Below are 15590 nucleotides of genomic sequence, written 5' to 3'. Positions count from 1 at the left end.
TGCTCCCACGTGTGGTGCCCACCCAACCAGGGGTGAAATCCAGCAGGTTCTGGAGAACCGGTAGCAGAAATTTTGAGTAGTGTGGAGAACCAGCAATTACCACCTCTGGCTGGCCCCCGAGTGGGGTGGGAATGGAGACTTTGCAATATCCTTCCCCTGCCACGCCTTCCAAGCCATGCCCACAGAACCGGTAGTAAAAAAATGTGGATTTCACCACTGCACCCAACCCCAGAAAACTCCCATTCCCAACAGGCGCGTTCAGAAATTGGGGGGGGGGGGGGACGAAACGTTTTGCCACCGAATGGCCAAAAAGCTCTGGCTACCAACCCGAGCTACGACTTATTCAAAGACGTTTCAATTATATAAATTTGAATATGGAAATCCAAAAAATAATGGTATAATCAAAACACATAGATCTCTAAAGGGGGAAACCCAAGGGGGAAAAAAAAATAGGAGGGAGCGGAAAAGGGAAAAAAAATTGACTAGGCTAAGAAAAAGGGGAAGAAATGCAACAGTATTAGTTGGAAAACCACTATGAAACAATGCTTTAAAACAGTGTTTCTCAACCTTGGAAGCTTGAAGATGGATGGACTTCAACTCCCAGAATCCCCCAGCCAGCAACGCTGGCTGGGGGATTCTGGGAGTTGAAGTCCACCCATCTTCAAGCTTCCAAGGTTGAGAAACACTGCTTTAAAAGAACAATTAATTTTTATGTCGTATGTTGTGTAAATGTTTTATTTGTGTCTTAATAAAGTTTATAAATTCTTACAAAAAAAAAAAAAGACGTTTCAATCAGAAGAGCCTGACTGACTGACTGACTGACTGACTGACACACAGCCGCGTCTGAGGCGCCTTCCTGTGGCCTCCCCTCTCTCCTTTGGCGTTTCCCAGCAGCTTGCGGGACTACAACTCCCAGAGTTCCTGGCTGCTGGGGGGGGGAGGTGGAGGGGAGGGAGGGGTGCGGTGGGGCGGGGCTTTCGGCCAGGAAGCAGCTGCGCCGGGAGGGCGAGGGAAAGAAAGGGAGGGGGGAGGCTCTTTCGGGCGGGCGTCGTAAGAGCGGGGAGGGTCGGGTCAGGTCCCCTTCTCGAGCCCCGCTGCGTCCAGTCTTCAGCGCGGGGCTTCCTTTCATTCTGCGGCGGGGCCGGGAGGGGCCGCCAGCCGTGGGCACCATGAACCTGGAGCGCGTCTCCAACGAAGAGAAGCTGAACCTCTGCCGGAAATACTACCTGGGTGAGCCGCGGCTGGAGGGTCCAGCGCAACCGGGGTGGGGTGGGGGGGCTGGAGGAGCGGCCTCGGGGGATTCTCCCCCCTTACAATCCCCTAAATGCAGCCCTCGGTCTCTGCAGGGCGCCATGGGGTGGGGGTGGGGGGGGTGGAATAAGACTGGGGTCCTTTTTAAAAAGAAGGGGCCAATAGGCAGGATGCTCAGCGGAAGTGGGTCAGTGGGTCTGAAGAGGCTGGCTGGGGGATTCTGGGAGTTGAAGTCCAGGCAGCTTTAAGTGATTTGAGTTTGAAAAACATTAGGCTAGCTCAAGGAAAATAGATTCAGGGTAGCTGACTGGGGGATTCTGGGAGTTGAAGTCCAGGCGGCTTTAAGTGGCCGAGTTTGAAAAACATTGGGCTAGCTCAAGGAAAATAGATTCACGGTAGCTGGCTGGGGGATTCTGGGAGTTGAAGTCCAGGCGGCTTTAAGTGATTTGAGTCTGAAAAACATTGGGCTAGCTACCTCAAGGGAAATAGATTCACCGTGGCTGGCTGGGGGATTCTGGGAGTTGAAGTCCAGGCGGCTTTAAGTGATTTGAGTTTGAAAAACACTGGGCTAGCTCAAGGAAAATAGATTCAGGGTAGCTGGCTGGGGGATTCTGGGAGTTGAAGTCCAGGCAGCTTTAAGTGATTTGAGTTTGAAAAACATTGGGCTACCTCAAGGGAAATAGATTCAGGGTAGCTGACTGGGGGATTCTGGGAGTTGAAGTCCAGGCGGCTTTAAGTGGCCGAGTTTGAAAAACATTGGGCTAGCTCAAGGAAAATAGATTCACGGTAGCTGGCTGGGGGATTCTGGGAGTTGAAGTCCAGGCGGCTTTAAGTGATTTGAGTCTGAAAAACATTGGGCTAGCTACCTCAAGGGAAATAGATTCACCGTGGCTGGCTGGGGGATTCTGGGAGTTGAAGTCCAGGCGGCTTTAAGTGATTTGAGTTTGAAAAACACTGGGCTAGCTCAAGGAAAATAGATTCAGGGTAGCTGGCTGGGGGATTCTGGGAGTTGAAGTCCAGGCAGCTTTAAGTGATTTGAGTTTGAAAAACATTGGGCTACCTCAAGGGAAATAGATTCACCGTGGCTGGCTGGGGGATTCTGGAAGTTGAAGTCCAGGCGGCTTTAAGTGATTTGAGTTTGAAAAACATTGGGCTAGCTCAAGGAAAATAGATTCAGGGTAGCTGGCTGGGGGATTCTGGGAGTTGAAGTCCAGGCGGCTTTAAGTGGCCGAGTTTAGAAAACACTGGGCTAGCTCAAGGGAAATATAGAATTCTTTATTGGCCAAGTGTGATTGGACACACAAGGAATTTGTCTTAGGTGTATATGCTCTCAGTGTACATAAGGAGAATAAAATGCATTCATCGAGAATAAAAAGACACAGCACTTAGTGATAGTCAAGGTTACTAATAAGCTATCAAATCGTACTACGAAACAAATAAAAACAATATAATTGAAAGATACAAGCAACATGATTACAGTCATAAATGGGAAGAGATAGAGACTAGTAAGGAAGAGAAGAATAGTAATACGGTCTTAGTTAATTATTTGACAGTGTTGAGGGAATTAGTTGTTAAGCAGAGTGATGGCATTTGGGGGGAAAACTGTCCTTGTATTTATTTATTTATTTTATTTATTTATTAGATTTTTATACCGCCCCCTCTCCCGAAGGACTCGGGGCGGTGAACAGCCAAAATTCAAAAACATACAATATAAACATTAAAAATACGTTTAAAACAGAATTAAATCCAAAATGGCTCCCCAATTTAAAATGCCTTACCCATACCCCTATAAATAAGACGAATTTAAAATTTAAAAATTTAAAATTTCCACATTTAAAAAGGGGAAGATTTAGGCCAGGCCAGCTTGATAAAATAGAAAAGTCTTAAGCGCGCGGCGGAAGGTGCGCAGATCCGGGATCCTACGTATCTCCGGGGGGAGCTCGTTCCAAATCGTATCTAGTTGTTCTGGTGTGCAGTGCCCTATAGTGGCGATAGAAGTTGATATAGTCACCATGGCTGGCTGGGGGATTCTGGGAGTTGAAGTCCACACATCTTAAAGATGCCCAGCTTGATAAAAATCGTTCTAAAATATAATTTACTATTTGACTGCAGGGATTTAACATTATTTATTTATTTAGCGTATGGCATATCATACGTGGACTAGCAATGTAAAATAATATTTCTATTAGATTAGTGGAACCCAGTAAAATAAAAAGGTCTATGTTCAGATATCAATGTCTAGGGCTATCTAACCATTGAAGTGTAGCATTGTTTATATTAAAAAAAAATCAGATACTGGACCCATATACGTTCTCAGTTTATAGCCGGTCTCGGTGTGATGCACACATAGCTTCCAGGTAGAGAAACAAACGTTAAATTTTGACTGGTTGCTTATGAGATTGTTATCCTGCTCTTTATATCTCATCAACCCCAGACAGGTTATGTTCTTAATACTCCTGCCTCCTATTTTTCCTGTAACAACAATTCTGTGAGGTAGGATAGGCTGAGAGAAATTGGCTCAAAGCAGGGTGGATTTGATTTAAATCGAGTTGATTTAAATCACAATTTAAATCATGATTTAAATCACTAGTAAAAAGGCTTGATTTAAATCAACTCGATTTAAATCATAATTTTTAAAGAGCAACTGTCATCTCTGCTACTCCTTTGACCCACTGTTGACTCACTGATAGTCCCAGTGTTGCAGAATATACAGCCTCATGCTACATAACTAAGCTCCATTTCATGCTGAATAAACTAAATTATTTATGTATCTTAAATAGAAAACTATCTTACGATAGATTTTTACCCCCAAAGTTTTTTATTAAAATAAATTCGATAAAAATCAAAAAAATCCGATTTAAATAAAAAAAAATCGATTTAAATAAAAAAAAATCTGATTTTTTTAAAAAAATTTTTTTTAAAAATCATTGATTTTTATCCACCCTGGCTCAAAGCCTCTCTACGGGCACTCATTCCTAAATAAGGACTGGATCTTAGGAGTTCCTGTTTTCTAGCTCAGTGCCTTAGCCCCTTTACCAAACTTGCAAGAGTTATTTTAGGTTTCCTCATTCACTCTCAATTTTGGTGCAGTGGACAAAAGCACATTAAAATAGTGCACAGTGGGAAGAAAGTTGCAATCAATTTCATCCTCAAGTGCCCAGGAATCTTAAAAAGGCTTATGCCATGGAGATCTGTGTGCAGATCCCCCACAGCTTGTCGCAACTTGGTCACTCATTCTGGCTCTGTTGCTCTTCTTTTATCCTCATCTACCTCTAAGCATTGTAGTGGTGAAAATGTGGAATGGGCAGGGAGATAGTTGGGGGAGAAAAAATCTAGACTTTGCGGGGTAAGGAGCGCAGGCATCTGAAAATGTAAGTCACTGGAAAAAAAAATGGACTGTCATTCAGACAGTCTTTACTTTCTTTCTGAAATGGAGTTTGTGAAGAAACCCAGTTTTGGTCACCATGATGTAAAAAAAGATGTGGAGACTCTAGAAAGAGTGCAGAGAAGAGCAACAAAGAGGATTAGGGGACTGGAGGCTAAAACACATGAAGAACGGTTGCAGGAATTGGGCATGTCTAGTTTAATGAGAAGAAGGATGAGGAGGAGACATGATAGCAATGTTCCAATATCTCAGGGGCTGCCACAAAGAAGAGGGAGTCAAGCTCTTCTCCAAAGCACCTGAGGGCAGGACAAGAATGTTAGATCCCATAGTAGATAATGTCTTTTTCCCATCTCTTTAGGTGGCTTTGCTCTGCTCCCTTTCCTGTGGCTGGTGAACGTCATCTGGTTTTTCCGAGAGGCCTTTTTTGCACCAGCATACACTGAGCAGCTTCAGATCAAGCGCTGTGAGTTTCCCGTTTGAGGGGGGGGGGGCGTAGGTGGGAGGGTATTCTAGCGTGTCCAGCAGAGGTTCCCAACCTTTTTTTGGTCATGCCCCACCTAAGCATCTCTAAAATCCTGATGCCCCCCCCCCGACATATAATTCTTACTTTACACAAAAAGTGAACTCTACTCACACAGAGAAAGCCTAAAAGGCCATTAACTTGGTTTAAACAAGGTTCAAATTGTCCCCATTAAAAATCAAATTGCCCCCCTGTAGGGCATGGGCCCACGTTGGAAACCAGTGGTGTACAGTATGTCCTAAGACAAAAGTCCTGACTGGAACTCAGTTTTTTTTTAATCAAGTTTTTTTATTTTACAGTATTTTTCGGAGTATAAGATGCACATTTGCCCCCCTAAAAGGGGGTGAAAATTTAGGTGCGTTTTATACACCTAATGTAGCCCCGCCCACCCACTGCCCCCCACCCTTTGGCCTCTGCCTCCCAGCAGTTTACCTCCTTGCAGCAAGCAAAACCAGCTCCTTTCAGCTTCAGCGCAGCTTAATTAGCACAACTTGATTGGATGGGCCTCCCAACTCTCAGCTGTTTTGCTCTCAGCTGTTTTGCGGGGGCCTCTGCTGCTTGCTGAAAGGAGGTAAATTGCTGGAGCAGATTTTTTTCCCCTTGCGCTAATCAAGCTATGCTGAAAACGAAAATGAAAGTAAAGCAGGCTGTTTGCTGCAATGAGGCAAAATTGCTGGGAGGCAGATTTCTTTTTCTTGTTTTCCTCACCAAAAAAAGCAGGTGCGCCTTATGGTCCGGAACGTCTTATACTCCAGAAAATACGGTATTATTACATATATAAATATCAATGCATGGACATTGTGACACCTGGGTGCCATACATTACAGTATAGATAAAATAGTATTATTGGTCATAGTTATCACATTCCTCCAGCTTATATATTTCTAGTAGCAATACACATTTTTATCAAATTATAATCTTTCATTATTTAATATTGCTTAAACATACATAATTCTACTGCCATTCAGTTTCTAAACCTCCCTCTTATCCTTGCACTTGTCTTATTTTATAAAAATGTATCCACTAATATTCCCTTATTCTCTTATTTCTGTCTTTAGTCTAACGTTCATTCATGTCGCCATTATATTAAAAGACGTTCCCTTTGTGTTACAATACTATCCTTCATTATTTCATTGTTCAATATTTAAATATACAATTCTAATACCAGTCACAATATCTATCAACTTAATAATTTTAAATTGGGGTATTTTAAATTTTTGGGGTTTTAAATCGGCCAAATCTATTTAATTATTTTAATTTTTAATTATTGTTGTGTCTTGTGTTTTTAAATTGGCTGTACACCGCCCTGAGTCCTTCTGGAGAAGGGCGGTATAGAAATAAAATTATTATTATTATTATTATTAATATTATTTAAACCTGCAAATTAATTCTATTCGTATTCTTTACATTCTTCCAATCTATATTTCGCTGCGCACTGAAGACCCTGTTGTTCCACCAGGCCGGGCTATCAATATAACAATTTTAAATTGGGGTATTTTAAATTTTTGGGGTTTTAAATTCAGCCGAATTTATTTAATAATTTTAAATTTTTAATTGATGTTTGTCTTGTGTTTTTAAATAGGCTGTACACCGCCCTGAGTCCTTCGGGAGAAGGGCGGTATAGAAATAAAATTATACTAATTATACTTATACTACTATATGATTCCACTATTAATATGCCTGTTTATATTAAAATAGGTTCTTTCATCATGTTATTACTCATAATTTCACTTTATTCTTCCACTGCAAATCAGGGAACTCAGTTCTTGATGAGGAGCTGGGACGGGAGATAAAGCAGTGGAGGTGGGTGGTGGGTGGGTGGGAAGGAATGCTTAATTATTTTCTGGTCATTTCTTTCCACCTCTTCACAGATGTCCAGCGGTCAGCCTTAGGTCTCCTTTTCTGGGTGATTGTGCTCACAACGTGGACCTGTATCTTCCAGGCACGCCGCGCCGAGTGGGGTGAACTTGGCGACTACCTTTCCTTCACCATTCCGTTGGGCATCCCCTGATACACCTTCTTCCTTAAGGTCCTCAAGATGGACTTTTTGCATTTTACTGTCGGACTCCTTGAATAGCCTCCCTGGCTAATTTTTTCCTAATATCTCCTTTTCATGGAATCCAGGTTGGGATTCTACTGTGGTAAACTATGGCGGGGGCCACCTCTTCTCTGTGGTCCTCTGGATCATCATCTCCGGCTCTCCTTGACTGCAAGAGATGATCAATAAAGATAGGATGATCTCTTCCTGTTGGCCTCCAGCGTGATGGTGTTGTGAGAGAGCGATGAGTGGGGTGGGGTGAAACCTCTCGTTCAAAACAGGTGTCTGAGTTAGTGCGTGAACCTTGTTTCTTCTTGTTTCTTCTTGACCTTGGCCATTCTTTATCACAGAGTTTCATGTGATGTGAATGTGGATCGAAAGGGCTCTGCCCAATCCAGTGTTAAAGTGTTGATGCCACTTTATAATGCCTTGGTAAGGCCACACTTGGAATCCTGCATCCAGTTTTGGTCACCACGATGTAAAAAAGACGTCGAGACTCTAGAAAAAGTGCAGAGAAGAGCAACCAAGATGATTAGGGGACTGGAGGCTAAAACATATGAAGAACGGTCACAGGAACTGAGTATGTCTAGTTTAATGAAGAGAAAGACTACGGGAGACATGATAGTAGTGTTCCAATATCTCAGGGGCTGCCACAAAGAAGAGAGAGTCAAGCTATTCTCCAAAGCACCTGAGGGCAGGACAAGAAGCAATGGGTGGAAACTAATCAAGGAGAGAAGCAACTTAGAATTAAGGAGAAATTTCCTGAGAGTTAGAACAATTAATTAGTGGAACAACTTGCCTCCAGAAGTTGCAAATGCTCCAACAATGGAAGTTTTAAGATGTTGGATAACCATTTGTCTGAAGTGGTGTAGGGTTTTCTACCTAAGCAGGGGGTTGGACTAGAAGACCTCCAAGGTCCCTTCCAACTCTTCTATTCTATTGTCTTCTATTATCTCCAAAGCTGGTTTTCATGCTCTAAGTCAGGCCCAGAACTCCACAGTCTCTTGGTTTCTAGGACAACACCTTCAGCACTACACCAACTGCTCTCTTTGATTGTAGTTGTATGTAAGAGAAGGGCAAGAGTTACAGGGCAGATAATATCTTTGGTGAGCTTTATAAAAAACTACATTGAGCCTGTTTTACCACTTTTCACTATACTTTTCATGTCTTTCCTGCCTCAGGGTGGTAGAGAATTGTGCTGCTGATCCCTTACTGTTCTGATGGGAAGGGACCGGAAAATCCACAGCTAATTACCTCAGAGAGCCTTACGTAGGTTTGTGGCTTTCGCTTGCTCACACTTGCTTAAGGGATCAAAAATTGGAAGTTGTGTTGGCAAAGGATAATACTTTTTTGTCCTAGATGGCGGCCTTTGGATATGTGCGTGTTCGGTGCTTTTAAGTAAAGCCAAATGACACAAGAAGATAGAAAGGAAGATAGTTCTGATTTTGGCAGACGAGTAGAATTACGGGAGCTTCAAAACAAAATTCCCATTCTTGTCTCACCACAAATCTCCCCGGCGTGTCCTTTTTAAACACGTAACGTCTGTCGGCAAGCCAAAGGCACACAGAGCTGGGATGATTTTCACTCCCTTCCTTTCAATCTACCCAATGAAAGTGGTTCATTAAAAAATGACCCGAAAAATTGGGCAGCTTCTGCCAATGCAAAATTAGGGCCAGGATGGCTGCAATCTGAGTTTTAACTTTTGGCGCTGAAAACAACTTGTGTGGGAAGAAGCAGAATGAGTCACAAGTTTAGACACGGTATAATTTTCTCATTTGCTAGATAAGTGTGTGTGTGTGTGTTTGTTTTTGTGTGAAAGCTGTGCGGGGATTGTATTACGGCCTTTTGGTTTTTCCTGTGCACAGAGATAAGAACTCAGGGAGAGGGATTTTACTGACTTCAAAATCGGCACCCTTTTCAGCACAATGTGGCCATTTTGATGGTGGGCACAAGGCATCCTTTGTTAATTCAACGATGATCATATCTGCTTCAGGCAATAGCAAAGCAACATGCCTGGACTCTGTCCCACATCTGTCCGGGCAAACAGACGGTTAGAAACCTCTGCAAAACCCAAGGATCCTCAGAGACCAAGTTAATATAGAAAGAGTAATCCTTGAGGCAAAGCTGAGATCATTAAGACGTTAGATTTCCCTGGCATCTTGGGTGCCCTTCCATTTTTCTACTCTGTCATTTAAGACGACTATTTCCTCACAATTGCTCCTCAGCCAGGGGTTATTCAGCAGGTTCCGACAGGTTCTGGAGAACCGGTAGCGGAAATTTTGAGTAGTTTGGAGAACCGGCAAATACCACCTCTGGCTGGCCCCAATGGGGTGGGAATGGAGATTTTGCAATATCCTTCCCCCAGGAGTGGGGAGGGTGAATGGGGATTTTGCAGTAGCTTTCCCCCAGGAGTGGAGAGGGAATGGAGATTTTGCAACACCCTTTCCCTAGAAGTGGGGAGGGTGAATGGGGATTTTGCAGTAGCCTTCCCTCAGGAGTAGGGAGGGAATGGAGATTTTGCAACACTCTTTCCCTAGAAGTGGGGAGGGAATGGGGATTTTGCAACATCCTTTCCCCAGGAGTGGGGAGGGAATGGGGATTTTGCAGTATCCTTCCCCTGGAGTGGGATGGGAATGGAGATTTTGCAGCATCCTTCCCCTGGAATGGGGTGGGAATGAAGATTTTGCAGTATCCTTTCCCCAGGAGTGGGGGAGGGGGATTTTGCAGTATCCTTCCCCTACCAAGCCACACCATGTCCACAGAACCAGTAGTAAAAAAAATTGAATTCCACCACAGTCCTCAGCGAATCAGCTCTATCCAAAATGGGAGTCTTCTTTAATCCTGTCAGGAGTTCGTAGAGCTCAGAAGCTTCCCTGGTATTTTGAACCTGCTTGATTTTTTTTTTTTTGCAAATGCTAGAACCGGGTATGAGCATTTATGCTGATGCCGAGATTTTCAGGAATCTGTAGCCGGTGCAAAAAATTCCGGAGCTTTTTGTGCCATGTTTCAGGAGTGAAATGGGTGAAATTTTTGATTGCTAGGCAAGAGCTTAATGCTTTATCCTCTTCCCTCCCACCCCTGTGTGAGGAAAAGAGTTGTGACCGGGGCATTGCCTAGATGCGCTGGTATTTCTGATGTAGGCCATTAGTCTGAGACTACTATTTGGCAGTTTTCCCACTGTGAAGAAATAGACTCAGCACTGATTTTGCCATAACCTCCCTAGGATGGAGGCTTTGCACACATGACTCATCCAATATAATATCCACTGGCGATGCTAATTGGGCAATATAGCGTGTGCCTCAGTAGCGGGATTCAAATTTTTTTACTACCAGTTCCGTGGGCGTGGCTTGGTGGGCATGGCATGGCTTGGTCATGGCAGGGGAAGGATACTGTAAAATCTCCATTCCCTCCCCACTCCAGGGGAAGGATACTGCAAAATCTCCATTCCCTCCCCACTCACTGGGGAATTCTGGGAGTTGAAGTCCACCCATCTTTAAGTTGCTGAGGTTGAGAAACCCTGTGATAGACTGAAGGCCCTGAGGAAAGACAGAAGAGGGAAGGACTAGATAAACCACTGGAGAAGGCTTACCACTTGCTTTGTAATTTGTTCTTAGCATGTTAGAACGGTAAATGCCTTGGCACAAAGAAAGCAAGTTTTTCTGCATGAAAGAGTAAATTAAAAAAATCCATCCAGGTGTGTTCCTCTTTCAGAGCTTTGAAAACCTGTACAAGGACTGTTTGCTCGGCAGTTTAAGAAAGCTGTTTGCTCCAGGGCTGGGCAGAACAGTATCGGCCCCATGTGGCTGGGCCTGTGGGAAATTGCTTCACGACATGCTCTAACAGATTTAGGATGAGAACATGACAAAATGGTGCAGTTTGAGAAAGAGTGAAATCAAAGAGCTTCCACCCCCATGATATCAAGATTATATTATTTTATAGGCATGTGGCTGCTCACATGTGGCTGCAGATTTAGACCAAGCTTTTCCCTAGCCTGGAAAATCAATGGGGATACTATACGGATAGTCCTCACCACCATTCATTTACTGACTATTAGTAACCCAGAGCCGCGGTGGCGCAGTGGTTAGAATGCAGTACTGCAGGCTACTTCTGCTGACTGCCGGCTACCAGCAATTTGAATCTCACCAGGCTCAAGGTTGACTCAGCCTTCCATCCTTCTGAGGTGGGTAAAATGAGGATTGTTGTTGGGGGCAATATGCTGACTCTGTAAACCGCTTAGAGTGTAAAAGCACTGTGAAGCGGTATATAAGTCTAAGCGCTATTGCTATTTGAAATTACAATGGCACTGAACAAAGTGACTGATGACTGGTCCTTGAACGTATGACTGCCACAACATCTGCATAATCTGCAGGAGCCTGGATAGCTCAGCAGACTAATGCATTGTAATTTAACTCCAGCTGTCTGCAATTAGTAAGTTCGAATCTTGCCAGACTCAAGGTTGACTCATCCTTCCATCCTTTCTAAGGTAGGTAAATTGAGGACCCAGATTGTGGGGGCAATAAGCTGACTTTGTAAAAATATACAAAAGTATGAAGGCTATTGCTTAACGCATTGTAAGCCGCCCTGAGTCTCCGGAGAAGGGCGGCATATAAATCAAATTTAAAAAAAAAAAAATCATGTGATCAAAATTTGGGCGCTTAGCAGCTGGCATGTATTTGCAATGGTTATAGCACTGTCATAACTTTGAAGAGTTGTTCAATATGGTAAATAGTTGTAAGTTGAGGACTACATGTAGTAGAAAGATGAGCAAACAGACTTTAGAGTCTCTCCTTGTATCCCCTGGTGTCTCTGCTGTTATTAATGACCACTGATCTCACTGTTGGGAGAGATAAAGCAGAGAAAATGGTAGGCAAAATCGTATAGTAAGTTAATTTTTTTAAAAAAACCTAAACATCCACAAAACTCACAGTATGATCATGATCATCATCATCTTTTAATGACCCCACAACCCCTTGTGGGGTAGAGTCCAGGCAACTGAGTGGAACGGAGTGTTTACTGGCCAGATGCCCTTCCTGTTGCCAATGCGGAGTTATATTCAGCAGATATATTCTCATCGTGCCCAGAGAGAGAAATATCTGCCTCTACCTAGGATCGAAGTCACAGCCTCCCGATGGTGAGGTGAGAACTCCCAACTCTAGGCCACCGCACTACTCAAACCCACAATATCATCATCTTATCCAAACTCATGTTAGCCTGATTTAAGAGGGCTACACAGCTCTAGCCACTGAGTTTGCAAAACACATTTACTCAGTTAACAATGGTTTACACAGTATTGAATTAATCAATTGCTTGGCTTTGCCATATACACAGCAATGTAAACTGAGCAATTATGTGGTTGCTAAGAGTCAACACCAATTTGATGGTATATAATGTTGAGTGAACCCAACCATCCAGTCTCAGGGCTGGCTTTATGTATCCTTGAGCCTGAGTTACAGTCCTTTGGAAAGAAAAGAAAAGAAAAAAGGAAAAGAAAAGAAGAAAAGAAAAGAAAAAAAAAGAAAAGAAAGAAAGAAAAGAAAAGAAAAGAAAAGAAAAGAAGGGAAGGAAAGGAAAGGAAAAAGAAAAAAGAAAAGAAAAAAGAAAAGAAAAAAGAAAAGAAAAGAAAAGAAAAGAAAAGAAAAGAAAGAATTACATTTCTCAGGAGGAGTTTGGATGGGGCTTGGCATGATTCAGAACCTCAAAATATAAATTGCCCTCATTCAGCCTGCTAAAGTTAGCTGCTGAGTATAATTTACTAATACAGTACACCAAAGTACTAAATTAACCCATTGGGTCAGGCCAACAACATGCTAAGCTATCAACAAAATAAAATAACCTCATTTCAAACTGACATGTCATGTTAATGCTTCTAGGTCTGTTTTTGAACTGATTAATTGTTGTATGAAGATAGATGGTAAATTAACATGTATGAGCCAGCTCTGTAGAATGCAAGGTTCCATGAAAAACAATATGGCAAACACGTCCCAAAGGTGCTTTCTCAAGAGGCAACTGGACTTTCTGGGGTTTTTTTTGAAGACGTTTCACTTCTCATCCAAGAAGCTTGAGAAGCGAAACGTCTTCAAAGAAAACCAAGAAAGTCCAGTGGCCTCTTGAAAAAGCACCTTTGGGACAACCATGACCTGGATGACCAAGAATCTCCATAGCAGCGGTGAAATCCAGCAGGTTCTGACAGGTTCTGGAGAACCGGTAGCGGAAATTTTGAGCAGTTCGGAGAACCGGCAAATACCACTGTAGGAGGTTAGCACATACCCCTTTCCTAGGAGAATGAAATATTTTGGGAAATATCAATAAGGCAGAATATTATGTTTCCCTGGATGAGAAATGGAAACACATATTTTAAAGCAGCTCCCATCTTCCTGCCCCTACCCCTTGTCAATGGGCCATTAAGGCCTGGGCCAGTCTATTCTACATAATAAAGATCTGCCTCCTTCAGGCAGAGCCATAGTAGGAATTGCCAAAGATCCAACAAAGATAGGATTAGCCCTCTACCCATCTAGCAACAGAAACTCACCACATGGCACCTGGGAAGATTACATCAGCCAGCAAGGCTAGCTAAGACCCCCACCCCCTGGGAGTCTGACAACCAATCAAGATACTCTTTCGGGGCTCCAGGAAATGCAAAGCCAGAGAGAGCATAAAACCCCAAGGATTTACTGTATCTGCCCTTTTCTGTTCAGGAACTCAAGCCATGTGATCCTGTCCAACATTAAACCATCTTTCCAAGCAGTCTCCACGTTTCCAGTGTCTGTTTCCCCACTTGGAGCAGAACCCAGAAGGATGTTTCTTCCAACACCACCTCTGGCTGGCCCCAGAGTGGGGTGGGAATGAAGATTTTGCAGTATCCTTCCCTTGCCACGCCCACCAAGCCACACCCACAGATCTGGTAGTAAAAAAATGTGGATTTCTCCATTGCTCCATAGACATATGGCAAACACGCTTACATGTTTCCAGCAAACTTTCCCAGATTCATCTCCCAGGTGGCCCCTGGCCCAGCCTGTTTTCTGATTCTACCTCCAAGGGAGTCTATATCACCACCCTCCACACAGAAACTGCTGAAGTTGCTAATCACACTGGGTGTGAAATTGCTTTGATCAAGCAAAAGATTCTAAGCAAGTATCTTACTTTGCTAGTGAAACACACTTTGTGTAGTTTGGGCTTCATCTTAACCGAGAACAACAATTCTTCTTATTTTGGCCCTCCAGTCCTACCATCCAGAATCACCGGTCATTCTGACTCCGGCAAGGGGATAACACATCTGGAAAACATCACAGTTTGGGAGTGAGTGTACTCCCTGAGAGCCATCTGGCTCTTGTATTTTTGATGGAGAAGGTAGGTTTTGGGAAAATGTGATCTTATCATCATTAAAAAAAAATAGCACCGTGTTTCCTAAAATAAATGCAAACTCTTGTGTTTTAACGTGGTGACCTTGTTTCTTTAAATGATTGTCAGAGTGGGTCAAGGTGTTACTCGGGTGTAGGAAGCCCAATTTTTTTTTTTTGGAACAGAATAACAGTTGGAAGGGACCTTGGAGGTCTAGTCCAATCCCCTGCTCAAGCAAGTCTTGAACATGTTCCTGTTTTATTCCCTTTTGTGGTTTGGTTGTTATACAAAGCTTAAAGCTGGCTGGGGAATTCTGGGAGTTGAAGTCCACAAGTCTTAAAGCTGCCAAGTTTGGATACCCCTGCTGTTAAATGTTTCATCAATAAAAACTTAAGAATGAAAACACATCCCATACCAAAATAATCCACTACACAACGGTGACCTTTCTGCGTTACAGATGTTGGTTGGATACCAGAGGTGGGTTTCAGCAGGTTCTGACCAGTTCTGGAGAACCGGTAGCAGACATTTTGAGTAGTTCAGAGAACTGGTAGTAAAAATTCTGACTGGCCCCACCCCCATCTATTCTCTGCCTCCCAAGTCCCAGCTGATTGGGAGGAAATGGGGATTTTGCAGTAACCTTCCCCTGGAGTGGGGTGGGAATGGAGATTTTACAGTATCCTTCTCCTGCCAAGCCCACCAAGCCACACCCACAGAACCGGTAGTAAAAAAATTTGAAACCCACCACTGTTGGGTACACATAATACGCTTAACCTAGTCCTGTTCCAGAATTCCCCACTATATTAGGACATGCTAAACCTGGCCAATGTTAACCTTGATTAGTTTGGGTGTGGTTGAGTATGCAAGCATGAACCAAGACTTCTGGGGCTAATTTGTTTAATTACAAAGTTTATAATTTAGATATGGGTCTAATTTAGATATGTGCATCTGGGGTGGTGCACACAGTTAATAACAAAAACCAAACCATCAAAACAATTGAAAAACAAAACCATAAAAATGCAATTAGAAACTATAAATAGAAGGGGGAAAAAAACCACAAT

The 15590-nt window shown here is 43.2% G+C and overlaps 1 protein-coding gene across 1 annotated transcript; it reads left to right on the top strand.

Moving 5' to 3' along the window:
- The first annotated feature begins 1013 nt into the window (after positions 1 to 1013).
- PSENEN (presenilin enhancer, gamma-secretase subunit) lies at positions 1014 to 7400 on the top strand. Its single transcript, XM_070949666.1, has 3 exons — positions 1014 to 1230; positions 4995 to 5099; positions 7028 to 7400. Exons 1-3 carry the CDS (start codon positions 1170 to 1172, stop codon positions 7165 to 7167), a joined length of 306 nt encoding a protein of 101 aa, XP_070805767.1. The 5' UTR covers positions 1014 to 1169; the 3' UTR covers positions 7168 to 7400.
- Positions 7401 to 15590: the final 8190 nt, after the last annotated feature.

Source organism: Pituophis catenifer, unplaced genomic scaffold (assembly GCF_029215685.1).
Source record: "Pituophis catenifer annectens isolate HBS135680 unplaced genomic scaffold, rPitCat1.0.hap2 SCAF_9, whole genome shotgun sequence".
NCBI lineage: Eukaryota > Metazoa > Chordata > Lepidosauria > Squamata > Colubridae > Pituophis > Pituophis catenifer.
This window is presented reverse-complemented; position numbering and strand designations above follow the sequence as displayed.